At 39.7% G+C, this 27327-nt stretch overlaps 1 protein-coding gene across 1 annotated transcript; it reads left to right on the plus strand.

Moving 5' to 3' along the window:
• Positions 1-15571: 15571 nt before the first annotated feature.
• On the plus strand, positions 15572-18442 carry LOC148040595 (diphthamide biosynthesis protein 4-like). Its single transcript, XM_087666847.1, has 2 exons — positions 15572-16209; positions 17524-18442. Exon 2 carries the CDS (start codon positions 17536-17538, stop codon positions 18067-18069), a length of 534 nt encoding a protein of 177 aa, XP_087522973.1. The 5' UTR covers positions 15572-16209; positions 17524-17535; the 3' UTR covers positions 18070-18442.
• Positions 18443-27327: the final 8885 nt, after the last annotated feature.

A 27327-nucleotide genomic window follows, 5' to 3' on the forward strand; every position in this document is an offset into this window, starting at 1 on the left:
TGAGGTATAAGTGAAAGAGAGCAGGTAGCACTAGCATTAAGAAAACTCCAAGCCAAGCCACTACAAGTTTCTCATGTGGCCATTCCTCAAGAAGAGGAGTGCAATCCTCTGAACTAGAATGAGGAACTTGTAGTATGGGAGTAGTGGGAGAATCATAATTGACCATTTGAATTCACCTTCACCTTCCCTTGAACACTAGATAGAGTATTATCTCCAAGAGTGGTGGAGGAAGTGATAAACCTCTCGGCAAGGCTGGGGAAGTGATGGTCAAAGGAGAGAATTAGACACCCTACAAGGTGGCAATAGAAGATTGTAGAGTATTGGGAGGACAAGGTGGTGGAGGTGCCTAGGAAAGTGGAGGGGTATGAAGCACAACCTAAGTGGTGCTTAAACATCTCAGGCTCTAACTCAGATGTCTAGATGGCATTTTGTAACATACTACCATATGAGAGGAATGATCCTACCTACATGCCCTACTTGTGGAGAATTGGAGTTGATTTTAATCGAGAGGTGCATGCTAGGTACGACTTCCCTAAGATCTATGATGTGAATGCCAGCCCTTCAGAAAAATGCTTAATCATCAATGAGAGGGACCTCTATCCATCCATATCAAGCTTCCTCAAGGACTTCTCTTCTTGCCTAGATCCAAGCCTTAATCACCACTTGTAATTATCTTTGCCTCTTGAAAATATTACTAAAACAAAAGTCTACTGTAGAGGAAGAGCAATTACTGCCTCTTTTTTTTGACATTAATGTAGGAATAGATAGCTACGCAATGGCCCGCCTCATGATGAGAGCCACACTCTTGCTAGCATTTTGTATGAGCTTATTAGAAGATATGGACGATAGTAGGTTCACTAGGTGCAACCACCCATTTTTGTCCACCAGGCTCCTCAATGTAAGAATCAACCTGAAAGGATATATGCAAAGCAGAGCTTTCCTAAGCAAATCCCTCAAGCCTCCCTGGTAGCCTGGCCCCTGCCCATGAACCGGATGCCACTTAACGTTCTCCCTTGTAATCAAAAAAAGAAAGAAAGAGAGAAAGAAAAAAAGAAGAAAAAAAAGAAGAAAATAAGTGAAAATGGAAAGAAAAGAAAAATAAAATCCCTCAATTTGTACTTTATGAGCATCACAACCATTGGACCTAGGGACCACCCTAGCCACTCCCCCACTTCATAACTTAGGGCACATTAAGGGCATGTCATTTTGATAGACCTATCTTCCTATGTGACACACAACACCTCCCTTTATATGAACTAGATCCTCAAGTGTGGGACAACATCTTAGGCTTCCTATGGTTTGACCCATCTCCCAGTCCCACCATCACTTGCATAGTGAAGTACATGGTAAGGTAGACACACCCCTTAGGAAGTGCACTCTTCTTCTTTTCAAGTACATTGTGCAGTGGTGAGGCAAGCCAACAAATGTAGAGGCCTTCTTCAACCACCCATCTATCTATCGAGTGACAACCTTTAAAACCTTCTTCACATAGCATCTCCAACATGATATACCTCCCTAAAGGACCCAAGAACAATTCCACACAAAACCTCAACATGTTTAGTCCGTGTACCATCAAGTGCCATGAGACTAGTAATGTTAACCCTTGGAAGAACAAGACAAAAAATTTGAAAAATTAAAAGCAGAAGACAGTCCCAAGGAAAGAGAAAGATAGAGAACAAAGGTGCACCAATACACATTTGAGGACACAAAGCGCATGAAAAAGTCTAAATGTAAGAGGGAGGTACACAAGAATAAGCACACCTTAATATTTTTGCAAAAAGAGTGTCATGCGTATTGTAATTTATTTTGTAAAAGAGCATCATGCTCTCTCCTATGCAAGTTGTAAAGAATGAGAGGCATGGGTCAAGGCCAATGCTAATAGGAAGGAGGAGGAAAAAGAGTGGGGGAATGGACATATGCTATACCAAAAAGGGGATGGCTGCCCAAGGAGGAGATAGGGCATGTATAAAAGTCAAAAAGTGAATGAAGAAGCTCATTCTTGGTGTGTGGCCAAACTTGCTCTCTTCTTGCTTCTTGCTCTTACTTCATTCTTGTGTATGAGAGAGTGACAGAGGGAGTGTGAGAGAGAAAAAGTGTGTGTGTGAGAGTGAGGGACCTGGAGAAGCTCTTCTTCTCCTCTCTTCATCATCATCTTCTTCTCTCCTCCTTTTTCACGTATGGCTATGGAGCTTGAAGCTTGGAGCTTGCGGATGGAGCTTGCTTGAAAGTGCATCGTGGATCGTGGAGCTACCGACAAATTTGTTGGGAGGAGGCAACCCAATCGGATTCAAAGGTAAGCTCACTACATTTATTTGTGTGTGGAAGAGATTGCATGACTATGTGAGAGGTAGCCAGAGCTCTCAACTTGAAATGCTTGAAGCAATAAGAAGTCCGTGGGTCTTGGCAGTGTGCTTGCAAGAGTGACGACACTCAATCCTAAATACCACATTTGCATTCTCTATTTCTTTAGGGGTAGAGTTGCAATCTTTCTCATTCTTTTTGTCTTTTTTATTTATCTTCTTTTAGCATTCTTGTTTCTTTTTAAAATACTTGCAATTGGTCATTTTATGCCATTTTTGTCCACACTAGTAGCAAGTGACATCTTGTTGTTTTTACTTACTTTTGTTGTGATTTTTGTGTTTATTTGCAACATTTGACTTATTTTCGGTCCTTCTCTTACATTATACCGTTGATCCACTGCTATCCCCACTTGTCTTACATCTACTCTCCTCATTGAGAATAGAACCATGCACACAATCAAAAGTCAAGTTTGGGTTGTTGCTCAATGAGACAACCAATGCTTTCCATAAATCTGGTAAAGTCATGAGTAATAAGATAGCCTTGAACTTGGGATCAAAAGATTGCAAGCTTGGATATTGTAATAATTGACTCAAAATCACAATAAATTCATTCAAATGCTCTTAGGTGGGCTTGGACTCATGAAGCTCCAAGTTAACCAACTTTCTCATGAGATGGATCTAATTGATAGGAATTGTATTCTCATATGAAGCTTTAAGTTTCACCCAAGCTTTATGTGCAATGGAGAGTCCCTTGATATCAACCAAGTTATCATCTGTGACTACCATTTTGATGTTAGCAATAGCCTTCTTATTTATCTTAGCCGATTCTTCATCTGACAAAGCAACATGCCTTTCTTCTTCCAAAGCATTATCACAATCCTTCACAAATAGAATATATTGCACACAATCTTTCCAAAGATTGAAGACATGGCCATCAAATTTCTGAGTCTCAAAAAGATTCTTTGTGATGCACTACCTACCGTTTTCAGCAATAAGTTTCTATAATAAAGTGTTGAATATTATTTGCCAATAGCAAGGTTGCTGAATATAGCAACAACTACATAAAATGCAATCCCAAAGGTGCTCAAGAAGCAGATAATTTGCTACAATTTCAATCCAAATAGGCTAATTACATCATATACATGCACAAAATGTGATAATTATGCATAAAAGACAACTCTCACTTCAATAATACATCATCATAATGCCCATATGATGTTTCACTGCACAATGAGCATTCAACAATACATGTACTAAAGGAAGCTACCTGTTGACAACAACATCCCAAGTAAGAATTTCTTCCAATCAACAATGAATCTTTTGATTTCATTGCCAAAGCATGAGTTAGTGCAAAATACATCACCAATGTGAATAGTCCCAAAATTTCTCCAACAAATCTATTAGAATTGTATTAATACAAGTTCTCGAGTGCCAAATAAGGGTAAATGTTACACAAATTTAATAAATTATTCCAAAATCCCAAATTTATTGAGCCCATACATGCACCAATGATAGTGAATTCAACTTATTTGAGCAAAATTTCAATGATACATGAAAAACCCCAAATGTTCCAAAGCCAATGTGTACAATGTCTCCAAGTTTTGGGTCAAATGCCATTGCACAAGAATTCATTGTGCAAGATTAGAGAAAATCCCAAAAGGGCTAACTGCTATAGTGTCAAAAGATTTCTCCAGATTTGATGATGAATGTAGGCCAGGTCACCACAGGAGGGTTTGATAGTTGTTGCATTTTTCCAAAAGGTAATGCCGGTTTTCCTCTATATGATTTTAGGGTTTTAAACTATATGTCTGATTTTAGGGTTTTAGACTATCTATTTGAGCAAAAACAACCTACGCCTACGTACCTGAGTAAAAAAAGACCTACATCTGTACCAAATCTAGGGTTTCAGGAATGTCAATTGCACACACATGACCCATGACGATTTGATGATTTTCTCATGCCGAATAGTTGGATCTAACTCATATGGACTTCAGAAAGCATGTATGCCTCAGCAAAGCTCTGATACCTATTTGAAGGGGGTATGTGCAATAGGAGTGTAGTGTGCAACAATATGAGTATAGAGAGAGCAAAAACGTGAATAGGGTGTGTACCAATGTGGTACACACAAAGAATAAAAGAATGTATTTATACTTGGGATATGTTACACACCTTGTAAGGGTGCATTCACATGTACAAGTAAATATATACACAAGAAGTGTAAAAAAGGGCCTTTACAACCAACAAGTTTGGGCATCCATTTTTTACTCGAGGAGATATACAAATTGTCAAAGTGGTGGAACAATGGAAGCATACACAAGTGTTGAAATAAACTATTGAACATAAGATAGAAGAGAAAGAAAGAGAGAACAATACAAAGAAGAGAACTCAGAAGAATGCTCTAGAAATGGGATCCATTCGCATATAATAGTGAGTCATTGGTTGCCAATCATAAATGCTAGTCAGCTAGCATACTAGCATCATAAATGCCAATCTGGCATAAAATACTCACAAATAAAATGCCTAAAATAGTTACAAGTGTGCCCATCCCTAATAGGAATGCTCTGACTTACATGAGTTGAAAATCTTGCTAACACCCTCTCTTAGATCATGGGTGATATGATACAATAATACAAGGAAAATAAGTCATCACAGTCCATACAACATAGAACCAGTGGAGTAGAACCATGGATACCAAAACAGTGGGTGATCAAGCCACCATCAAGGTGCCTCAAAGAGAACCTGATGTCAATGTCAATCATCCCAACTCCTAAAAATAGACAACCATAGCATGTCTTTGTGTCTGTCATCAATATCATGTAGTAGCATACAAGACCATCCTGTCAAAAATGCCTCTGAATATGTGTGACCATGGATTCCTTGCCTTTGGCCATAGACTACCAAAGCGTCCCCTCATGTGAGCTCTAGACTAGGAGCCAATCCCACTCTCTATCAAATACTAGCCCATCATGAATCTGGATGTCGATCCCAACTCCAGGGTTTGAATTGCTAGTAGAACTTCTCCAAAAATACATCAAAGAAGAACAAAATAGGCATGCACATCATTCGAGTCCCATGTAAGCACAACTTCCTCATGGTTTTCCTCATCAAAATCTTCAAGAGGTGGAAAAGGACATTGAGGATGGAGAATAGCTCCACAAACAATGTACCATAACTACTTTTGCACAAACTAGGCTTCCATGAAAATAGTCCATCTTAGATAGTCAAGCCCATGTAACTTATCATTTGTAGAAGCACGAAGGAGCCATATGGAGAGGATAATGAAAGGATGGAGAGAGAATACGGCCAAAAAATAGCAAAGACTTCATAATACGAGCGTTCACATGCAATGGAACCAAAAATCTGATTTGAACAGAAGGGAAACTATTGTAATTTGATGAAAACTCAATAAAAAACTACCAAAAATAGCAAAAATGTCTTGTAGAAACAATCCTCCCATCCACAAGGGGTAGAAAACCAAAAATGTGGACTGATGGACCAATTAATGTAGCAAACCAATGATTACAAACTATAACACAATTGCAAGCTGAAAATGCAAGGGAAAAAACATAGGTAGTAGTTGACCTCACACAAGTTGAAACTATCAGCAACAAGTCGCCTAATTATAGAAAATGGAAGGTGAAGACCTAAAATCAATAGAAAAATAATAGCAGGAACCTAGATCTTGCAATCTAATACCATGTCAGAAGTGGTGTAGTAATGGAAGCATAGACAATTGATGAAATAAATGGCTTAACATTGAAGAGAAAAAAAAAAGAGAACATTGCAAAGAAGAGAGCTCAGTAGAATGCTTAGGAAATGGAATCCACGTATCAAACACGAGATAGTGAGTCATTAGTTGTGTGGGCATTGGAGCCAACTCGCAATAAATATGCTAATCATAAATGCTAGTCAACTAGCATATTGGCATCATAAATGCTAAACTAGCATAAAATACTCACAAATAAAATTCCTAAAATAGTTACAAGTGTACCAGCCCTAAGAAGCATGCACACAAACTCACACATGAGTTGACAATCTGGCTAACACCAATAGCTCTTGTACATCTACCCTCTTGATTTCAACATTCATTGATTGCATATTTCCACATTCTTCTATCTCTTCTCTCTCTCCCTCTTCTCTTGTGTTTATTATCTTTCGGTTTTTTCCATACACCTTTGCATTCATTGCACTCTAATACTTTAGAATTTTGAATAGCAGATGTCTTCTGTTAGAAGTGAATTCAACAATGAAAGCATAAACAAATGGTGTAATAAATTGCTAAACACAAGGACACAAGAGAAAAAAGAACAACAGAAGAACAATGCAAAGAAGAGAACTCAAAATAATGCTTGGGAAATGGAATCCATATACCAAACATGAGAATGGTGCATACAATATTGATTCATTGGCTCATCGGCACTGGCAATGACTCCCTCTCTTCGACAAAGCCTGTAGGTGTTGATTCAATTGAATGAAGAGGGAGCTTGGTATAAATAAAAGAAATCAATGCCAAAATAGTAGAAGGTCGACCATCATAAAATGCTCCAAATAAGAATTATAAATGCCATAATAAAATGCCTAATATACCCAGCTATACCTAACATAACTTAGGCTCAACATGAGCTATGTAGACTGCTAACACCCTCTCTCAAATCATGGGTGATCCAATACAATATAGTGATACAATGATAAAGTCATAGTCCATACAACAAAGAATCACCAGACTAGAACCATGGATATCCGAGCAGTGGGTGATCAAGCCACCACCAAGGTGCCTTGGAGAGAACCTAATGTTGATGTCGATTGTACTAGCTCTTGAAAAATAGAGAGTAGTCATAATAGATCTTTGTATGTTGACAATGTCTCGTAGTAGTAGCATACGAGAACATCCTATCAAAAATGCCTTTGAACATATGTGAACATGGATTCCAATCTTTGGCTAAGATTGCCAAAGTGTCCCCTCATGTGAGCTCAATCACAGTCTCTATCAATCGTCATGAATGTGGATGATAATCCCAACTCCAAGATTTGAACCTGCTAGATTTTGATCAATGTGTCAAGGAAGTCCCTCCCTAGAACGTGTGCACATGTATAATTGTCTAGATGAGGCACATTTGCCCCATCTCACTGCCCTCTCACACTCCCTCTCTGGCATTGGAGAGTCATGAGGAATGACCACATCACTTGTACTAGAAAGTAGAAGAAGTAGGGGCAGCCAAGCCCTTCTTATGATCTGAAGAAGATGGCCCATGCCATGCCGTAGCTTTGACGACCTTACTTGAAGAATCCTAGTTGGAGTCTGAGGAAGAGGATGAATCGACATAAGAGTCTGAATCCTGCTTCTTCTTCTTTTCCTGCTTCATCCCTTCTTCTTTTCCTGCTCCATCCTTAAAGCCACCAACTCTTTGCAATCCTTATGCTAATATCCCTTCTTATCATAGTGATAACATTAGGCCTTGGACTTCTTCTTCCTATCACCCCTCTTTGAGGCTATAAAGACCTCACTAGAACCACCAAATGAGGATGGAATCCTCCCCTGTAATCATAAAGATGTCTTATGCTCAAGTAGCATCTAGGACATCTATAGAAAATTGATGGGTGTTGATAATGTTTGAGTTCACAAAGTATTGGCCACTCCATCAAATTTTAGAGGGAGCTTGTAGAGCATAGTCCCCACAAGATGAGCCTTGGGTGGGGTGGATTGCATGTGTGAAAGCCAATCTTGTGCCTACGTGACACGAAGTAAGAAATGATGAATAGTATCCTTTGGCTTGAGCTTCATTTGCTGAAGCTGGCCAGAAAGAGTCTCACACACATAGGCGAAGGAGCCTTATATCACATTTGAAGATTCATCCAAATTGCAAAGAGAAGTCCTACAAATTGCGTGACTACCAAAAGAACTTCTATGGAAATGCAATGAAAAAGGAAAAAATATGCACGAGCATCATCAGTATCCCATGTGACATACTTCTAGTCAGCATCCATACATCCACATCAACATTTGTGTAGTATTTCTATACAATCAGGTTGGATTTGTTTCAATCATTTAGCATTTATTGGTAGCTCCGGACAGACTTGGGGCTTTTCAGCTATTTATAGCTTCCCCTCTCCACTTGGCTAATCATTCTCTTCTCTCTTCATTTCTCTCCATGTTCGTGTCCTTCTCCCATCATACTCTCATATGTTATCAGAGTGAAATGAGATGACATAGATGTGATCGGAGTTGAGATGCCCCCCCCCCCCCCCCCCCCCCAAATTGCAAATGCAACCATTCACATCAGCATTGTGCTGGATTGCAGCTCTTCTCTGTAGGTGACAATCTCCATCAACAGACACAATTGTTTCTTGGTACAGTCCAGCTCATCTTGGTGAAAGTCTACATTAGTGTTTTGTGCAAATGCACTAGTTTTTGTATTGGTGACAGATGATCTCCTCGAGACCAACCATCTACATCAATTTCATTGTGAACTTGTAGTTGTTTTCCAATGTTCAAGGTATTTCCTACTATAAATACGAATTTTTGGGTATTTTTGCAAGTCATAGAAGATGTCTTATCACTAGTTCGTAGGCTTTGATGATTCAAAGGATGAGCATTTTCATGGTTCCTCTAAAAGGCTTTGATGATTCAAAGGATGAGCATTCTCATCATTCCTTTGAAAGGCAGTAAGATTATCATGATGATTTTCATGAAGACCAAGAAGACTAGAGGTCACCAAGTCCATTTGTATAGTAGCCCTCTCCTCCACCCTCCCTCCATGTTTCCCAAGAGACCTGTCACCATGGTCTTACGATGCCTGCTATGGCACCCTCGGTGCAAGTGCCCATGCATTCTTCTTTGCCCAAAGAGGACCACTTGGATGGTTCTAACTATTCATTGTGGTCATGTAAGATGGAGTGCATTCTGGACACCTTCGACCTTTGGGAGTTTGTTTCTCATCTTGTACCCCATCCTGTGGAGGATCCCAAAGTAGGACCAATGATGGATTTTGCTTCCCTATGGATCAACTCAACTCTCGAGCTTACTATTTTATTTTTATGAGCTTACAAGATTTTGTCTTAGTGCATGTTTGCAGATTCAAGACTATCGTAGAGGTATAGAAGAAGCTAGCATATTTGTACCATCAAAAGATGCTTGTCCACCTCATATCCCTTGAAAAGAAGCTTGGAATTCTAAATGTCGATGATTCTCCTTCCATGAAGGACTACATCAACAAATCAGAGGACATGAGAGATGAGCTTGCATTTTTGAGATGGACTATATATTTCAAGGACATGGAGATGATTCTTTTAACTCATCTACCATCTCCAAAGTTTGATGTTTTCTATACTAATCTTTTTGACTTGAAGGACTCAAGATACACTTATTTGGGAGGATCTTGCTGTGCTAGTCTTGGAGCATGATGAGTAGCTTAGAGATCTAGGTTCCAAGGGATCTGACTCTAGAAGGCTTTTACAGTAGGTGTGAGGGGAGGGAAGAAGAATCGAAAACCCTAGGCCAAGAAATAGGAGGATAAGAAGGATGATTCCAAGGATTTGAAGAAGAAACTTGAGTGCCCCCATTATGGAAAGGGCACTCATCCAGAGGAGAAGTGTTGGCAAAACTAGCCCCATTTGAAGCCCAAGGAGGGCTCCAAAGATTCAAAGGTTGCACTGGCTAGCATTGAGTTGACAATCTTTGTATACTTGTTTGAGGTGGAGGATACAACTCTTCCTTCTTCTTCTCATCAAGAGAAGCCCTAGCTCATGAATAGTGGGGTCTCTTCCCACGTGACCTACTACCAAGTTTGGCTTCAGGACATGAGATCCAAAGGGGGATCTATCACCATTGGTGACAACTCTTCCGTCCTTGTACGAGGATTGGTGACAACTCTTCCGTCCTTGTATGAGGATTGTGGACCATTCTCCTATTGTCCAATCAGCATACTTCTTCAGCAAAAGTCCTTTATGTATGAGATTTGAGCTTTCACCTCTTGTCTATTTATGGTCTTACACAACTAGGTACCTGAGTCATTTCCACCTAGGATGTAGTCATCATGGAGGATGCATCTATCAGAGTACTCTTTGGGCAAGTACATAAGAGGGTGGCCTTCACACACTCACAGCCCTTGCTGCACAATCTTCACATGAGCTTGGACTACTTTGACATGCTCATTATGGGCATTTAAACCTTGTGTAAGCAGCATTAGACAACCTCATCCATAGGTTGCTACTGAGAGAGCTTTGATATTGCTTGAGTTGGTTCACACCGACCTTTGTGGACCTATGGGCATGGCTCCCTTGGGAAGGTTGTGTATCTCATGCCAATTTTTGACGACTTTAGTCATTATGTGTGGCCCTACTTCTTAGAGTACAAGAGTGAGGCGTACTTCCACTTCTATGATTGGAAGGTGTTTGCAGAGACACAAATCTCTTTCAAAGTTTGCGGCGTATGAGCATACCACAACAATGACTTTTGTTCTAACATATTTTCTCAATTTTGTGGGGATCACAATATTGAGGTGGAGTATTCCCATCTGAATACACCATCCAAGAATGGTGTGGTGGAGTGCACCAATCAGACCATGCTCACAATGGCCTAATTGATGTTGGAGCAAAGGATTTTACCCTATTCCCTTTGGGGTGATGCATGGTTACCATGGAACATATCCTCCACGTGGATAGGAAGAAAAGAGGAAGTAAACTTGACCCCAAGTTAAAGAAGCTTATATTTGTGGGCTACAATAGGACCACAAATGAGATATTAGCTCTACAATCCAAAGATTCAAAAGATTGAGGTGAGCAAGGATGTGATCTTGAATGAGGCTATGGCTCCGAAGATTCGATTGATGGTCCTTTTGTTGTAGGTGGTTCTTCGTCATTGACTAATCCCCACCCATAATCAATCCTTCTCCTTTCTTCTAGGTTACCCATTATCATCCCTCCTTTTTTTGCGACTTATCCCCCTCCTTCCTCTGCTCCTTCTCTTTCGACCCTTTGACCCTTGATGGCTCCATCTACTACCTTGTGTTTCTACCCCTTCTCCATCTCCTCAAGTTTCTTTTGGGGGGGATTGAGCCATCAGTGGGGGAGCCTTCATCATTGAATGAGGAGAATTTACCTTCCTTTAGTGAGGGGGAGTCCCTTCAATATACAAGTGCTTTATAGGTATCAGAGGCTACTTGGTCTCCTTCACAGTAGGTTGAGCCTATCCCCATCCCCAGGTGTTATCACAAGCTCATGTAGGAGTCAAGGATTACTCAATTCCTTAAGATACCTCTTGGCTCATGTAGATCATCCAAGCTTTAGGCCCAGCAGGATAGTTCACTTTGTGTGAATTATCCCCTCATGCCATAGATTCTTCATGACCACGAACCTACTATAATTGATGAGGCTCTTGCACAGGTGGTTTGGCGCACTCCTATCTAGGCTGAGCTCAATTCTATCGATCAGAATTAGACTTGGGAGTTGGTTCTCCATATGAAGAAGTGGAAGGTGATTGGTGTAAAGTGGGTCTATAAGACCAAGTATCTTGCAAATGGGACCTTGGATAAGAAAAAGGCTAGGCATGTTGCCGATGGCTTTTCTTTTCAGCCAAGCAAGTTTGGATTACTATGAGACCTTTGCACCTATAGCTCAGATGTCCACTATTTGAGCTATCTTAGGTCTTGTTGCTCATTATCATTGGTTGGTTTATCAAATGGACATGAAGTTGTCTTTTTTGAATGGCATCTTGGAGGAGGATTTTGTCTCATGGCCTCTCAAATTTCTTGTGTAGGGGAAGGAGGACCATGTTTAGGGTTGCAGAAGGCACTTTATGGCATGAAGCGAGCTCCTCGAGCTTGGTACTAGCAAATTGATTGCTTCTTCTTACAAAGTGGCTTCCATAATTTGGATCATAACCCCAATCTTTATTATGAGGTTCAGGGTGATAAGTGTGTGTTGGTCATCTTGCTTGTTGACGACCTTATTATTAGGAGGTCGATTAAACTTTAGAGATCTTGTGACAAGAGTTTGACGTGATAGATCTTGGGATCCTCCACTTCTTCCTTGTTTGAAGATTTTTCAGATGGCATAGGGCATGTTTAGCTCCCAACATAGGTACATTCCCAAGTTACTTTTGGAGTTTGGTGTGGCCGAGTGTCCGCCTATTTGGTAGGAGGTGATTCCCTTCCAAATGCTACTTGGTCAGGTTCCTTGTTGGATCATTGATCTAGCTTGCTCACACTTGTCCAAGACATTTCCTTTGTGGTGGCTTTGTTGTCTTCTTTCATGAAGACCCTTGCTCAGGCTCATAAGAGAGTCTCTTTACACATTCTACACTATTTACAAGGGACTCAATCCTACAAGATCTTGTATGGAGAGGGGGCTACTCTTTCTAGATGGAGTGACTCTAATCGGGTAGGTGATGTGGATTTGAGGCATTCCATTATAGGTTTTGCTTTCTCCCTTGAATCAGGAGCTATCTCGTGGAGTAGTAAGAAGCAACCTACTATGGTGCTTTCTTCTACTACACTCTTTGTTTGACTAATATGAGGAAGTGTAGCTCTGCCATATGTTGGCAAAAATTGGCTTTCCCCAAATTAGACCCATTCAGCTATGTGTGCCCTACCTCTGGCTAAGAACCCTATGTTTCATGCTCCCACGAAGCACATCGAGGTTCAATACCATTATGTTAGAGATTAGATCATGGATTGTGAGTAATTGGTGGTCTATTGTCCCATGGAGCACAACACTACAGATCTCTTTACGAAGCCTTTTCCCAACGCTTCCACGCTTCATCTCATGAGATTGTTGGGTCTTCAGAAACTCCCAAGATATGAGGAGTGTTAGCTCGACTATTTTAGGGTATGTTGGTTTGTCATCTCCTAGTTGTGAGCTTGCACTATTAGAGTTTGACAGAGACATTAGAGCTATGATAGTTGAGTGCACTTTTCCCATGCTTTTCTTACGTTTTCTAGTCATTTTGCTGCTCCCTATCACATGGCCATTGCTTCAAATTGCCACATCAACATATATACAACCACATCAGTATTTGTGAAGCTTTTCTATGCAATTGAATTGCATTTATCATAGTTGTTTGGCATTTATTTGGCAAGTATTTTTGGCCCCAAATATAGGTTGGTAAGGGCTTTTCAACTATTTATAGCTACCCCTCTCCACTTGGTTGATCATCCTCTTCTCTGCAAGTTTTAGGAGCACACTTTGTCTCCATCATTCTCCTCCATCTGTGATGTTGCTACCATAATCATTCTTAGCCTGATTTGGCATGCTCACTGATACCTCGGGCTGCGTGTAGGGGTTGACCAATTCACACTATTGTATTCAGGGTTCATCTTTAGTCACTCAAGATTTCTTTCTTCCTTCTCTTGCTATCTCTCTCTCTTCCTTTCTCTCTGTGTTTGTGTTCTTCTTTCGTGGTGCACTCTCACAAGATCATATCACCAAGTTGGAGAATATGGGGGTTGAGCTAGCATCCCTTGGTAAGTTGATAACTTTAGAGGATATGTCAACGATTTTATTGACTCAGCTGCCATCTCCAAAGTACGATGTCTTCTATACTAGCCTTCTTACCTCGAGGACCTCAGAGACTCTTCTATGGGAGGAGTTAGTCTGTTGGTCTTAGAGCATGATGATTGTCTCAAAGAGGTTGAAGCCAGTGGATCTAGCTACATGAAGGCTTTCACATTTGGTAGTACGAGATGAGGGAAGAAAAAGAAGGAGAAATAAAAGACAAGCACAAGAAGGAGAAACATGAGAGTTCTTCAAGCTCAGGCATAGATTCAAAGAAGCCTATTGCCCACACTATGGGAAGCAGACACATCCTAAGGAGAAATGTTAGAAGAAGTACCCTCACCTTTGTCTAGGAGCAAATGATGGAGCTAAATCATTTGAGCCTTCCTCTACCTCTACACTAGCTATTACCCATGAGTGAGTGTTCCTTCATATCCATTTCTTGGAGGAGCCTTCTTTAGTGGATGCTTCATCTTTTGAGAGGCCCTAGCTTCTTTACAATGGTGCTCCAAGTCATATGACTCCATGAGGAGATTTGCTACAAGATCTTTGTCCATCTATGGCACTATCGATGACATTTGTTCAATGCCCATATTAGTGGTGTTGGCACGTTGCTGTTATTACGAGCTCATTCACCAAGCTCCATTTTGCTGGTCCTACATGTTTCAAACTTGAGCTTTCCATTCCTCTTAGTTTATGGCCTTACTAGTCTTGCTACCCGGGTCGTCTTCACCAGGTAGGCAATCTTTATTAAGGATTCTTCTTTAGGAGCTATTTTAGCAATAGCTTGGTATAAGAGAGGCTTTACAGGCTCCATTCTCCTTCTCTTATGCAAGGTCCTTCGAGGCAGTTGTCTACTATTGCACCCGTTCCTAGTTGTGTACCATCTATCCTAGATGTTTCATCCCATCCCCCACCCTCTCCTCTGATGGCTCCCTTTGTACCTCCCATTCCTTTCAAATGGGGACAATAACGATGATGCAACTATGGATTCCTTGGCCCCGAGCATTTTAGAGGGGGGTTCATAGGATCATGAGAGCTTCTTCATCGACGATCTACATCAACAGAGTTCATTGGCATTGACACTCTTCCTATCACCCTCGAATCCACATCTTTGATCTTTGGCCACATCTAATATCTAAGAGGGGGTGTTAGCAGTCATGTTTGTTATGCAGTGTCGTCTTTTGCCTGTGAGCCTCAGTTGAGTCAAATAGGGACATTTTCCTTTTTTTTTTCATTTTCGTGTACCTCTTCCATTGCACACTCTCATAGATTCTAGTTGGCCTTTTTTTTTCACTTTTTGCTTGTATACAGGAAACATTCATGCTCTTTACACTTTTTGTTTTTATTTTCACCAGTTCATGACTATAGCCTGGAGGCCTAACTTGAGAGCATTATGGTTTCACTATCATGCTTCTTCTTCTTGTTGTCCACGTTACTAGGTATCATAGTATTAGAACACCTTCCTCTAAGCTTGCAGTTTCCACAGAAGGTGAACTGTTGTTCGTGGGGTTGCATGGTTGCATTCTGTTCATGTACAGAACGTTTCGTAGGGTACCATTCTGTACATTTGTTTCGTATGGTTTCATTTAGCATCCGTGTGTTTAGCTTGTGGACACCTTCAATTCAAGCTCCATCTACACTTTAACCTACTCTCCCTCATACTTTGTTCTCTCAGATTTTATATGTGTGTAAGGTGATTTTATATACAATTTTGTATACGAGACAACATATTTCATTCTCAAAATGTTTGTGGTCGTTCCATAGCGTACATATTCACGCACATATGAAACCACCTTGGAGTGTTGTAAGTTGGTCTCTATGACTTGCTTTCCTTTTGAGAGAGGTCTTCACATCTGGTCATGTTTGCTGGTGCGACGATGTTCAATCGGCGCGTCCTTAGCCCCCGAAATTTGAGTCATGGACAAAGTCCTAGAAGCCTGGCAGCATCTTTGCAGATTTCCAGCCTACCTCTGTTTGTGGCAGCCTTTTGTGCACCGAACAATTTACAACCATCCTGGCATGTTGAACATCTAAGATGCACCAACATCACTGGAACATGATCAAAGGCAAGGCCTCGATCCAGAAGGATGATGGTAAAGGAAAACACATGTGGCATATAGCTCACCAGGCAGGCAGCCTTGAGTGTGTACTGCTTGAGGTGAACTGGCAACGATGCTGAGTCGAAAGCTAGAGCAGAGGAGTTCATCGTACATTAGTGTGACTGGGAGGCTTGGGATAGTGATGAAGAACGAGCAAGAGTGCATGAGGTGGTCCAGTGGAAGCTAGCTCAGCAGGTGGCTGAGGCCAAATATGTGGAGTATAGCTCGATGAGGCTTTATTCCAGGGTTTGGATCGCAATATGGCCTGCATTTAGCACTCTAGCTTGGACGTAGTTCAACCAAAAAGGCTTCTATTGGTAAGTATACTGAAACACTCGAACTTCCTTCTGTTGATTCCCTTTTGCCATTTTGCCTGCACACCCATGCTACTGTCTGGCTATCGACATCAATGTAGATGCATGAATAGTTACATTTGATTGGCTAGGGTTTTGTAATTACATCATGTCTCGGTTCACAACACCATAATTGTTGCGTGCATAGAGTCTAGATGCTTGCAGAATCAACGAGCACATATGGACTTGCTTGACTAGTTCTGGATAGAGAAATGTTAGATGGGTTGCTCTCAATAGGCTCGAATTGCATGGACACACTCAAACAAGGAGGCTGGCAATACAAGCAGTAGATAATACACACAACTTATAAGCATACAGAAGAGGCTGCATGGCTTGCCAAGTGCTACAAGAACATCTTAATCTGTAGACTCATTGGCTAAAGTATTGAGAGGCGTCGAAGATGAATAGGCACTTGAAATGGCGTTGGCTCACGACAGTCAAGCTGTCTGACTCAGTAGTTAATGTTTAATGCTTTGTCTGATTCTAATCAGCAAGGAATTGCCATGCCTCTGATGTAGTGCATTCTCCCAATATCTTGCAGTCTGACACGAACATAGTGACCTATTTTATATAATGAATAATTTACATAGCTTGCCTTGGGAACGATGTCTCAGGATATGACCTTTAAACTGGCTGCTCAAAGGACATTTTATGATTTACTTGATGTATATCGCCAATGAGGAGTTCCTGCTAATATTTGTTTTCTGAACTTTTTTCGCTGGATCTAGATTCTAGATGGTGTTTTTATGTCCCCAACATAAATAGCATTGTTATAGAGACCTCTAGAGTTTTGTTATTCTCAACTATCCTCTCTGCTACAACTGTATCAATGCTATACCATGTTAGGTCAATCTCTGTTTGTCCAAAATGATCACTGGTGACCTAAACGTCAGCAATTTAAAGCTTGTGCTCAAATTAGCATTTGTCTTTCTCACAATTGGCCCTCTTGCAACATCACTTGGTCTATTTTCTATCGCTCATTCATTGTCTTACGTAATTAGGTGCATGCTTTGTTTTCTCTTAGGCCACTTGCTGTTTTTGTCCTTGTTGGGCTCCAATAAACTCTGAATGATCCTGGAACTGCTTTCACCCATGTGAAAGAAACATGTGGTATAATTTTAATTATGTAGAGTATTTTATCTCTATGTTAAAGTCATTTACAAGATTTTGGATAAAGTACTTCTTCTTTAAGAGATTGTTCCTAGTATGTCTAAACAACCATCAAGTAGGAAGTATATAGTCCTTCTGAAGTATTTGTCTTTGTTTTTATTTTTACAGAAAGGTACAAGAATGGGAACAACCCACTATGAAGTCTTGGAGGTTGCTGAAGATGCAAGCTACACAGACATCAGAGCTAAGTACCTCTATCATTTGCTTGCCCTTCACCCTGACAAGCTCCACCACGTCGACAGTCCTGTTGATGATGCAGGATTCCATGCCTTGCAAGAGGCTTGGTCTGTTCTCAAAGACCCTGCATCAAGGTCTGCTTATGACCGCCTACTCAGGACCTGCTGTCTAGAAACATCCTCAGCTGTGGAAGATGTTGTCCTTGAGGAAATGAGCAGAGATGATGATAATGATCCTGCTGCATTCTTCTATCCATGCAGATGTGGGGATCAGTTTTCAGTGTCACAACAGGAATTGGAAGCATTAGGGATCTCTTTCAATGGCAGATCTGATTTGCTGGGACAGCAGTGCACAGCTGGAGAACAAGTTTCAGTTGGAACCAGCCCTGCAAAAGCAGAGGGCTTCACAAAACAGCAGAAGTGGTCATTGACCTTGTCTTGTGGTTCTTGCTCATTGCAAATCAGACTACAAAATTAGGATTTCAAACACTTCTGAGACATTGACAGAGCAGGCTTTTATCATGGCAGTTGGAGGCTTTCCATTGTCCAAAAACGTTATAGTGTGGGAACTACTATGTTTAAGAAACAAAGTCACTGGGCTTATTAACCTTTTGAACCCTGAATTTTGCTTTACCACTTGGCTAATGTCAGCCCACTAAAGTCTCCTTGGCACTGGCCAATTGTACTTGAATTCAAGACCAACACAGTGTGTAGAGTCTATAGAAATTGGAGTTTGTCATCTTTCTCTCAACTCTTAACCAATTCAAATCCTCTCATGAATTCCTCTAGAATTCACGAGAGAATATCTCAGTTATCTCTTGGTATTGAATTCCTCCCTCTTAACTCTGTTGGCTAGAATGTGTGTATTGTGTTGAAGACTATAATGCTGTAACTCTTTGAACCATTGCTTTGGAAGCAATATGGTGCCATCTAGAAACTCTAAGTTGGTAATGTTATAACCCATTGTCACCTATTCAACCTCTTCCAATGCCGTGGGTTATAGAACCATATGCTCTCATGAGTCTCTTGACCCTTTATTTAGACTTTCTGGACCCTGTGGTTTGGAAGAAGCCTCCATAAATCTTCTCTTGTCTAGATTCAATAGGAAGCTCTTGCATGATCCTTGCACTTTGATCTAGCTTCCTTCATGGCATCTATCTCCGCTTTGGCAATGTGCATCCTCTCTACCACCCATCTACACATCTCTCCTCCTCTCTTTGTCGTGTTGTAAATAAGGACCCACTTGCTCTTTGTTTCCACCAATAGAGTGCCTCTCCTCCTCAAGGCTTCCTCTTTGAACTAATTGATCTTGTAGTGTAGATTAATCTTAGTAAGACCTAAGAACCTCTACTATGACTGCTCTCTCCTAGAAAGTTCATGGGGACCCCTCTTTTAGGATTGATATTGGCAAGAGCTACAAACCTCTAATACGATTGCACTTTGTCTCATTATCCTGAAGTCAGAATCCCTACAATATATTGGTAGTCTATTATAAGATCAGTATGTGACATGTGACACCTCTTAGCTAATAGTGATCACAAACTACCATAGCCTCCAAGATTTCAAGAAATTGACAATTATAAATTAGTATTCTTTTAGGAAATGCCTTCTCTGGCTTGAAATTTCAGAGTCAAAGGTTGGTTTAAGCTTATTTTCTCATGAGATCACTACATGCATATAATTTGTAGAACTTACATCTAAAAAGGGTCTCCTCCACCATGCATAATCTAAGAATAAAATTGGAGCCTTCCTTGTTATAAGTCTTCCTCATATACTTACCTTTCTTGAGGCACTCAATAATTAGGGACTTGATGGACTACATATTCTTTCAAATCATTCCCTACACTCATAGGCTAACTTATCACTCACCTAGGTCACTCAATATATGAGTGCTTCACTCCCTCTCACCCTAGTCCACTCCTATCTCCATATAATGGAATCTAGAACAATAAGATGAAAGGCTACCAAGCTACACAAGTACTTACTAAAGCTTCAACTTTCACCATTATAGTTTGGATGGTCGTGGAAGGATGCTTTGATAGACTCTCATTTGTGGTGTAGACTCTATGGTTCCTCTTGATTTGTTGTCTTCTTCGATCCATTTCCTCCTATGCACATGGGGAAGTAAGAGGAGAAAAGAAGTTCATAGAATACTCACAACCAAAAGAGGAGAATCCTCAAACCATCAAACTTAAGAAGTCTCACAAGCTCACTCCCCCACCCTCTCTTAGGCTCAAGCTATGATGCAATAAGAAGGGAGAGAGAGATAAAGACTACGAGAAACACAAGACAATGCATACAACACTAAACTTTTGTCATCTCTTTGTGGACTTTATTTACAAGAGTAGCTCAAGTTTTAGCCCTCGGTCTTTAGCCTTTTGGTCCACTATCATTTTAGATAATGCCCTAGGTCTCACAACATTTACACATGGGATTTTATAAGTTATGTAGGAGAGAGGCTAGTGTTTGGATTCAAAACATATTTTCATCCCGATTATAAGACTTAACTAAATTGGCCAAAATTAGGATCCATGTTTTGTGGGGATTGATACTTGTGCTCCATTCGATTTTACATCCAAGTTCTCTTCTTTTATTCCTTTTTGCTTACAAGAGATTACCTCCTATTTTTTGCTTTTTTTGTTCTATGTTGAAGATGTGTAGCATTACCCACCTTGCTAGATTTTGTTAGTCCCTTCGTATTTCATGAGATGGGCAAAGGTTCTTCAAGCATGGTGGATGGGTTGGTGATGAAGATGATGCGGGTGTTGATGGTTGCTACATTTGTGGGTGCTTAGAGTGTTTTCCTAGGAGTTGTCTATTTGAATGTGAGTGATGGGGATGGGATCAAGCGATTGAGTAATGGATCTAATGTTAAGCGAGTTGAAGTTCCCTAGGTGCGTCACATCCTTGAGAACCCAATCGAAGTGGTTTGGGTTTTGTGCTATGAATACAAAGGGTTATCTTTTGTGTAAACTTGGCCATGTCCTACTTTTGATGGGCCTTTGAGGGATGATTTTTGTGCTTTTTTTTGGGGGGGGAGGGGGTTGTTTGGGGGGTTAGGGATGGAGCTCATTGACCGATACCATTTGGACATCCTAAATTTGAAATCCCTAGGTGCAATTACTATGAGTGTGATGGATGGGATGGAGCATTTTTGCTTATTTTATTTTATCTTTTTATTTTGTAATTTGATTGCCTTTCAAGGGAGAAAAGGGGGAGGTGGCCAAGGAAGAGAAATAGGCCTAAGGGATTTAGTGAAAAAAGGATGCCTTAGGAGACATGAATAACTAGGTTGATGTTGAGTGGGATAGATGGGAGGAATGGGTGAGAGCAAGTAGTGAACCTCTCATTCATCTTCTTTAGGACTAGTGCATGGAAATAAAGCCACAAAATATACACCATAGAAAGGAAGGGGAAGATGGTATTTTTAACAAAGTGTTAGTCTCTACAATTGGGTTCTCTAGATGGTTGCTACTTGGTTCCATGCTATTTGAACTCAGCTCTTGCCCAATTGTTCTCTCTATCCATGTCTTGCTAGTTACTGATTGTCAAGAAGCTCCTCATAGGTTGCATTTGAGTTATTTAGCCCATGCCGAGGGCATCACTGCCAATCCAACTGCAATACTGATCGTAAGTAATGTATTTCCAAATGAATAGATGTTTGCTTTAGATGCATTAGACCCATACTACGCCGCACGAGAATAGGTTAATTGAAAGGATAAAGTTCCTCCCAAGTATTCGAAAGACGGAGTTTGCAAAGTGCTTGTATCACGAGAAGTAAAACTGTGACTGGATGCTATACTATAAAATTCATGCATAGCATAAACAGCATATAAGGTTTCAAAGTATTGTTGACTACCCTTTCTTGTAAATAATAGAAATATCTTTCACCCCACTCAAGGTATTTTGTAGCTTGCAAGCTTGACGGATTGCATGGTAGGCAATCTAGCCTAAAGGAAATCCATTCTCGAAGCTCTAAGATCTTTGCCCAAGCTCTTGCTAATAGCATGAACTGATAAACTCATATTTAATAGATTGGGATCTTGAAGATGTGCGTAGCTAGTACAAACAACAATCATAAGGGTTAAAAACTAAGATGCCTTGAGATCCGTCCGATAGATACTATGTTCAATTATGGCAATAAATCTGCATAGATGTATATTTCTGGTACTTGAGCATGTTAAAATAGACCAAAACACATTGGTAATCTTGTAGGCTTCAATATAGATTCATGTTATGATTAAGTAATTGTATCAATTAGGGTCCTAAAGAGTGGTTATGGTAGTTATAAATCCCACCATGTTGTTCTTGGGTCATGTGCTTGTCAGGGTGGTACCTCAACCATGCACAAGTAATTCCCACATGTGCTAGGGCATGAAGTTTGAAGCAATTGCAATATGAATTATTGCAAGAAAGGGCACATTGGGGTTGACTTCAAAAAGAAATGATTTGCAAGTAGTTGGGAATCTTGATCAGCAATCTACTAGGATTAAGCTTTATCCCTAATCTTGATCAATGTATGCAAAAACCTTGAGAAGAGGATTCAAGATTTTGGTCTTAGGGGGCATTGTTTTGTTCAACCCTCCTACTTGCAAGTAAGTTTAATCCTCTACCATCTCTTCCTAAGAAGAAAAAAATATCTCAAGCACCACCACCATCATCACCTATCCCAAATTTAGAGAACCAAAAGAGGAACTTGATTGTTCATATTGCTCAATTTGAGACAAGATGGATTGCAAGTGGTTATGGAACCATGTATGGAGTCCAAAAGCAACTATTTATTGCAACATTACTGGAAAAGGAAGTTGTTGGGTTTGTAAGTATGGTATGAATTACTCTATACATATGATATTTCTAAGACTAGCTTCTTGGTTAGACTGAAGAAGTATAAAACACCAGAAGATATTAAGGCTATCTCAAACCAACTAATTTTGCTAGACAACATAGCAAATTATCATGAAAAGAGGTAAAATATTGCTATGCTTCCTTAGATCTATCTAAATATGGCACTTGAATAAGTGTCAAATTTCTTAAATGTGTTTTGAAGTTGCTTACTTGTGCTATGCTTCGTAACTTGTGATCTTGGGTAGAAAATGATGATGTTGAAGATAAATATTCATGTTTATATTCTTATTGTATGTTGATCTCAACCAATCTTTGCATGGTGGGTATGCTTTTTAGCTCTTAATGGATAAACCTACACTATGGCAATAGTTAGTGAATTAGAACCAACCACAACCTACATAATTAATCTACATAGTTAGCACAACACATGCACATAAACCTACACTATGGCAATTGTTAGTGAATTAGAACCAACCACAACCTACATAATTGATCTACATAGTTAGCAGAATACATGTACATGAACAAGATCTGTATCTTGAAAAGTCATGGACAGTTCATGACAAAATAGCCCGAATGTGAATTTTTATCCACCCTCTTGTCACGTGCCTACCTAACCATTCCCTGGCAACATGTTTTAGTGGTCCATCGGGGAACTATCCTAGATGGCTTTGCCCTGGCACTTGCAAGAATGCACAGGGTCTATTGTCTAGGTTTCCCAGAGTCCACCATGTAATGGAAGGTACCGGCCGTCCCCACGAGGATCAACCTGCAAGCTCTCGGGGTCTTAATTTGACAACTGAGGTCTTGATGCATCAGTTAGCTCCATTAGAGGTGTCCCACAAGGACTTCTCATCCAACTGGAGTGATCGTAGTTACCCTTGGTTCATGAAGTGCAACACTTTTTTCCAGCAATTGGTTAGGATTCAACCTTAACGCAGTTCTGGCACAACTGTTGCACCTTTCCCCTAAGATAATTACTGATCAAGTTTTTAAGACCTGACCCTAGGTAAGTCAATGCTCAGCTCTACCTAATTTTTCCTAATTAACGTTTGGTTCAATCTCTTGAAAGAAGCTCCCAGCTTACCGAGACCACCCATCCGTAGTAGGACGGATCCGTCAGGGATCTCGCCCACCCACTCCCCACAAATGGTTTTCTTTAGTTTTCTAATTACCTATCACATTAAGTTATGAAATATGAAAGTAGCTTCGTTAATTAACCCGTTATCACAGGTCCCTTCACATAATTTTACGGCACAACACAAAGATATAGAAAACACTCTTTTGGTAAACATATTTTCCAAAGTTATTTACAATGCTTTCCCCTTTTGTCTACATAGAAGATAAACCTTCATTCACTGGAAAATCCCTTCTATATGTGCGGAAGAAAAAAAACCCTCTAAGATTTTCATCCCTTCACTAGTACCGAGGACTCCAAGATCCCATCCTGATTTGCGTGAGGGTCGGTGGGCACAGGCAGTTCCTAGGAGTGATCGAGAGATGTACGGCTAGAGCTCGCATGGAACTCTTGCCTTCTCCTACCTAATGGATTCCTTAGCAAGTGACCTCTCGTCGTCGGGGTTGGTCCAAAGCTCCTCGTGGCGGTACAAAACGATCCCCCTTGGAGAAGGCTTTCTTGTCTAGACATGGGGGAGGCATAGCGCAATCTTTCCTCTTAATATCATGATTATATATTTACAATCAGATCTCTCTTGTGCAACCATCAATGCATAGGAAGTAGCCCCATCCAAATCTAGGGTTTCTATTTTAAGATCCCACCTTATTTTTAGGGTTTTGCTTCCTACTTGCAACTCTTTTTTTGGGATTCACAAGATATTTCGTGAATTTGAAATCTATTTTGTCCTTATGAAAAATTTCGTATTTCCGTCCTAAAAGATAATATGGGTATTTATACCTATGGTAGGCAATTCATGCACTGTCCTGCCCTAACCCGCGCTTAGCAGGATTTCAAATGCTTTTCCAAGTCTGCTTAGACTTTAGAATTTGTATTGACAAATTCTTATCAATGTCCAACAAGTGCTATAGACTTTTGATATTTATATAATTTCCTGATACTTATAGTTTCAGGGTTGTCGAGTATTTCATAGTAATTTTTGCTTCAACATTCTGGATATTTTAGGTTAGGTTTTCTTGTTGATTCATACGTGGATCAACTCATGATATTGACACTCTCGCTAATATAACCATTAATATTAACATTAAGTGAGTTTTTAGTAATAACATAATTTTTATTTTATTCTACTCATATTCTATGGTGTTGAATTGACGATGTCCGACCATTTGCTGAACTTCAATGTTATCTAGAAAGAACAATTTTCATTTAGCTATGTCCTAAGTACAATTGTTGATTGTTATTCAAAAAACTTTATTCTAGGCAATGCAAAAATCATAAGTATTTATGCGCATCTAGTATATATTTTCCTATACAACTTTCTATTGATTTAATGCATTGATGATTTTATGATATTATCTAAATTATTTTTTATAAATTATTATAAAACTCATATGCACCTGTTTATAATTAAAAAATAAAATAGAGATAGTTACTTTTAGAAAAAAATTATAGAATATTCCATTCTCTAACAACGTCTACCTTTTTTCGGTTATTATAATCACATGCATAATTAATGAAATAACAATAAATATTACGAAATAAATCATACTTAATATATTTTCTTAATGACAGGCATATAATAATTTTCCAAGTGAAAGAGTCTTTTCACTGAATACTTAATTATTATATTACTTAGGCTATTTTCCTAAGAGACAATTCATATGCATTTTTTTAAAAATGTGTTTATAATCATTTAAAAGCAAATATAGCGATAAGCATATAAAATATTATTTTTTCTCAAATCGACAATATGTTACCTCTATCAGGTTTGCAATAATAGGGGTTTCGCCAATTCCTACTGCGTCATTTTCTCCATTGGCCGTGTTTCTTGCTTTTTTTGCTTCGAATGGCCTTCTTGAATTTTTGCGACCTCGTGGAGCCATGGATGCCTAGCGAAATTGACGTGGTAGTTTAGGGAGAGTTGATGGTCATCCAAAAAAAATTTGCCAGAGTATTTCTTAGCAATATGGCTATATGGGAGGAAGGTGTAACAAGGGGTGGAGAAAATAGAAATGAGGTAGAAGAGGGATATTTTCCTCCTTCAAGGCTCAAGCTACAATGGAAAAGAAAAGTAGAGAAAATTTTCCATTATCAGGAGGTCTTCCTTCTTGTTTTCTTTGTGAAGGAGAGGGTGTGTATTTATACCCATGAGGGGGAGCATGTAGTGGACTCATTCTTTTGGCTATTTGTCAAGAGCCAAGTGAGCTTGATTAAGAATGCATTTTGATTTCCTATCTAGTGGATGGTGATATGGGGATGATTTTTAAATACTTTCTCTCTCTTCAGGTGCAAGAAACGTCATGATGTTTGTCTTTTTAAAAAAATGTATTTTTTTCTTCAAAACGACTTCATTTGGTGATTTTTGGTCAAGTTACCTTATGATTATCTAGTTTAAAAAGTCATGCCATACTCTTTGATACTTAACTCACTTAATATCATGCTTATTTTTGCGCGTTCTTTGTCTACCGATTAAGGTTTTTGTGATTTGTCTTGCGGTTACGAGATCAATGCGATCTTTGATGCATTAAATGGAATCGGGAATGCTAAATCAAATATAATACGGGAAAATTTATGATCAAGCCATCGTAATATTATTTACGAGACGTCTTTGCTTCTTGTTGGTTGGGAATATTGAGGCCTCTTCTCATGTCAAATTGCGGAATTGATTTAATGCAAGACTTGATATTAAAAAATTATGTGCGGTCACTTATGTGATAACTCGACGAGTAATTTTTAAAACGTCTCAAGCTTGAATTCATTTCTTGATATGAAGTGTTATGGTAGGAATATTACATTCTCTCTTCAGAGGAATCAAGATGTCCTCATCTCGAAAAAGAATAGGGGAAAGTGTTTTTCTAGAGCTATCTCTTCTATCCAAGTTGCATCCTTCTCAAGATAGTCTTTTCACTGGATAAGATACTCTCTAATATTTCTGTTTCTTAGAGGTTTCTCTTTTACATCTAGGATCTTATTAGGCTAGAAATCAAGGGCTCCTTGACTAGGCATTACAATTTGTTGGTCATCAAGAATATGATCTTGATTTGCCACATAAGCTTTCATGAGACTAACGTGAAATACATTGTGGACTTTCACATGATCAGGAAGTTGCAGTTTGTAGGCATTAGCTCCTAGGCATTTGAGAACCTTGTATGGTCCACAATACCTTGGATGTAACTTTTTGAACTTTCCCAATGATAGAGAACTCTTCTTTGGCCGTAAATGGATGAAAACCATGTCTCCCTCTTGGAAAATACGATCTTGCCGTCCTAGATCAGCATAAGATTTTTGGCAGTGTTTAGCAGCTTGGATGTCTTGTCTGATAGGTTTGACATGATCATCCATGTCTTCTAACATTTTCTTAGAAGCGTCAACCTTTAGGGTTGGATTAGAGAAATTCAATGGCGTCAAGCAATCTTGCCCATATAATACTTAAAATGGAGTCATTTGAATACTTTGGTGATATGACGCCTTGTAGGAAAATTCTACTAAGGGCAAATACTGTATCCACCTTGTCAGTTCTCTAGAATAGTAAGCTCTAAATATATCTTCAATAACTTGATTAACCCGATCTGTTTGACCATCAGTTTGGGGATGGTAAGCTATGCTAAAGCTAAGGTGGGTTCCAATTGCTTCAAATAGGCTTCTCCAGAAATATGACGTAAACAGAGAGTCGCAGTCACTAACGATCTGTTTAGGCAATCCATGAAGCCTAAAGATTTCTTTCACAAATAGTCGTGCAATATCTGAAGCTTTGTA

The sequence above is a fragment of the Lygodium microphyllum genome, chromosome 2 (genome assembly GCF_053477565.2).
Source record: "Lygodium microphyllum isolate KBCC chromosome 2, Lygodium_microphyllum_v1.1.10, whole genome shotgun sequence".
NCBI lineage: Eukaryota > Viridiplantae > Streptophyta > Polypodiopsida > Schizaeales > Lygodiaceae > Lygodium > Lygodium microphyllum.

Excerpts from the sequence above, each read along its gene's own strand:
- LOC148040595 (XM_087666847.1), top strand. The coding sequence starts at position 17,536 with ATGGGAACAACCCACTATGAAGTCTTGGAGGTTGCTGAAGATGCAAGC.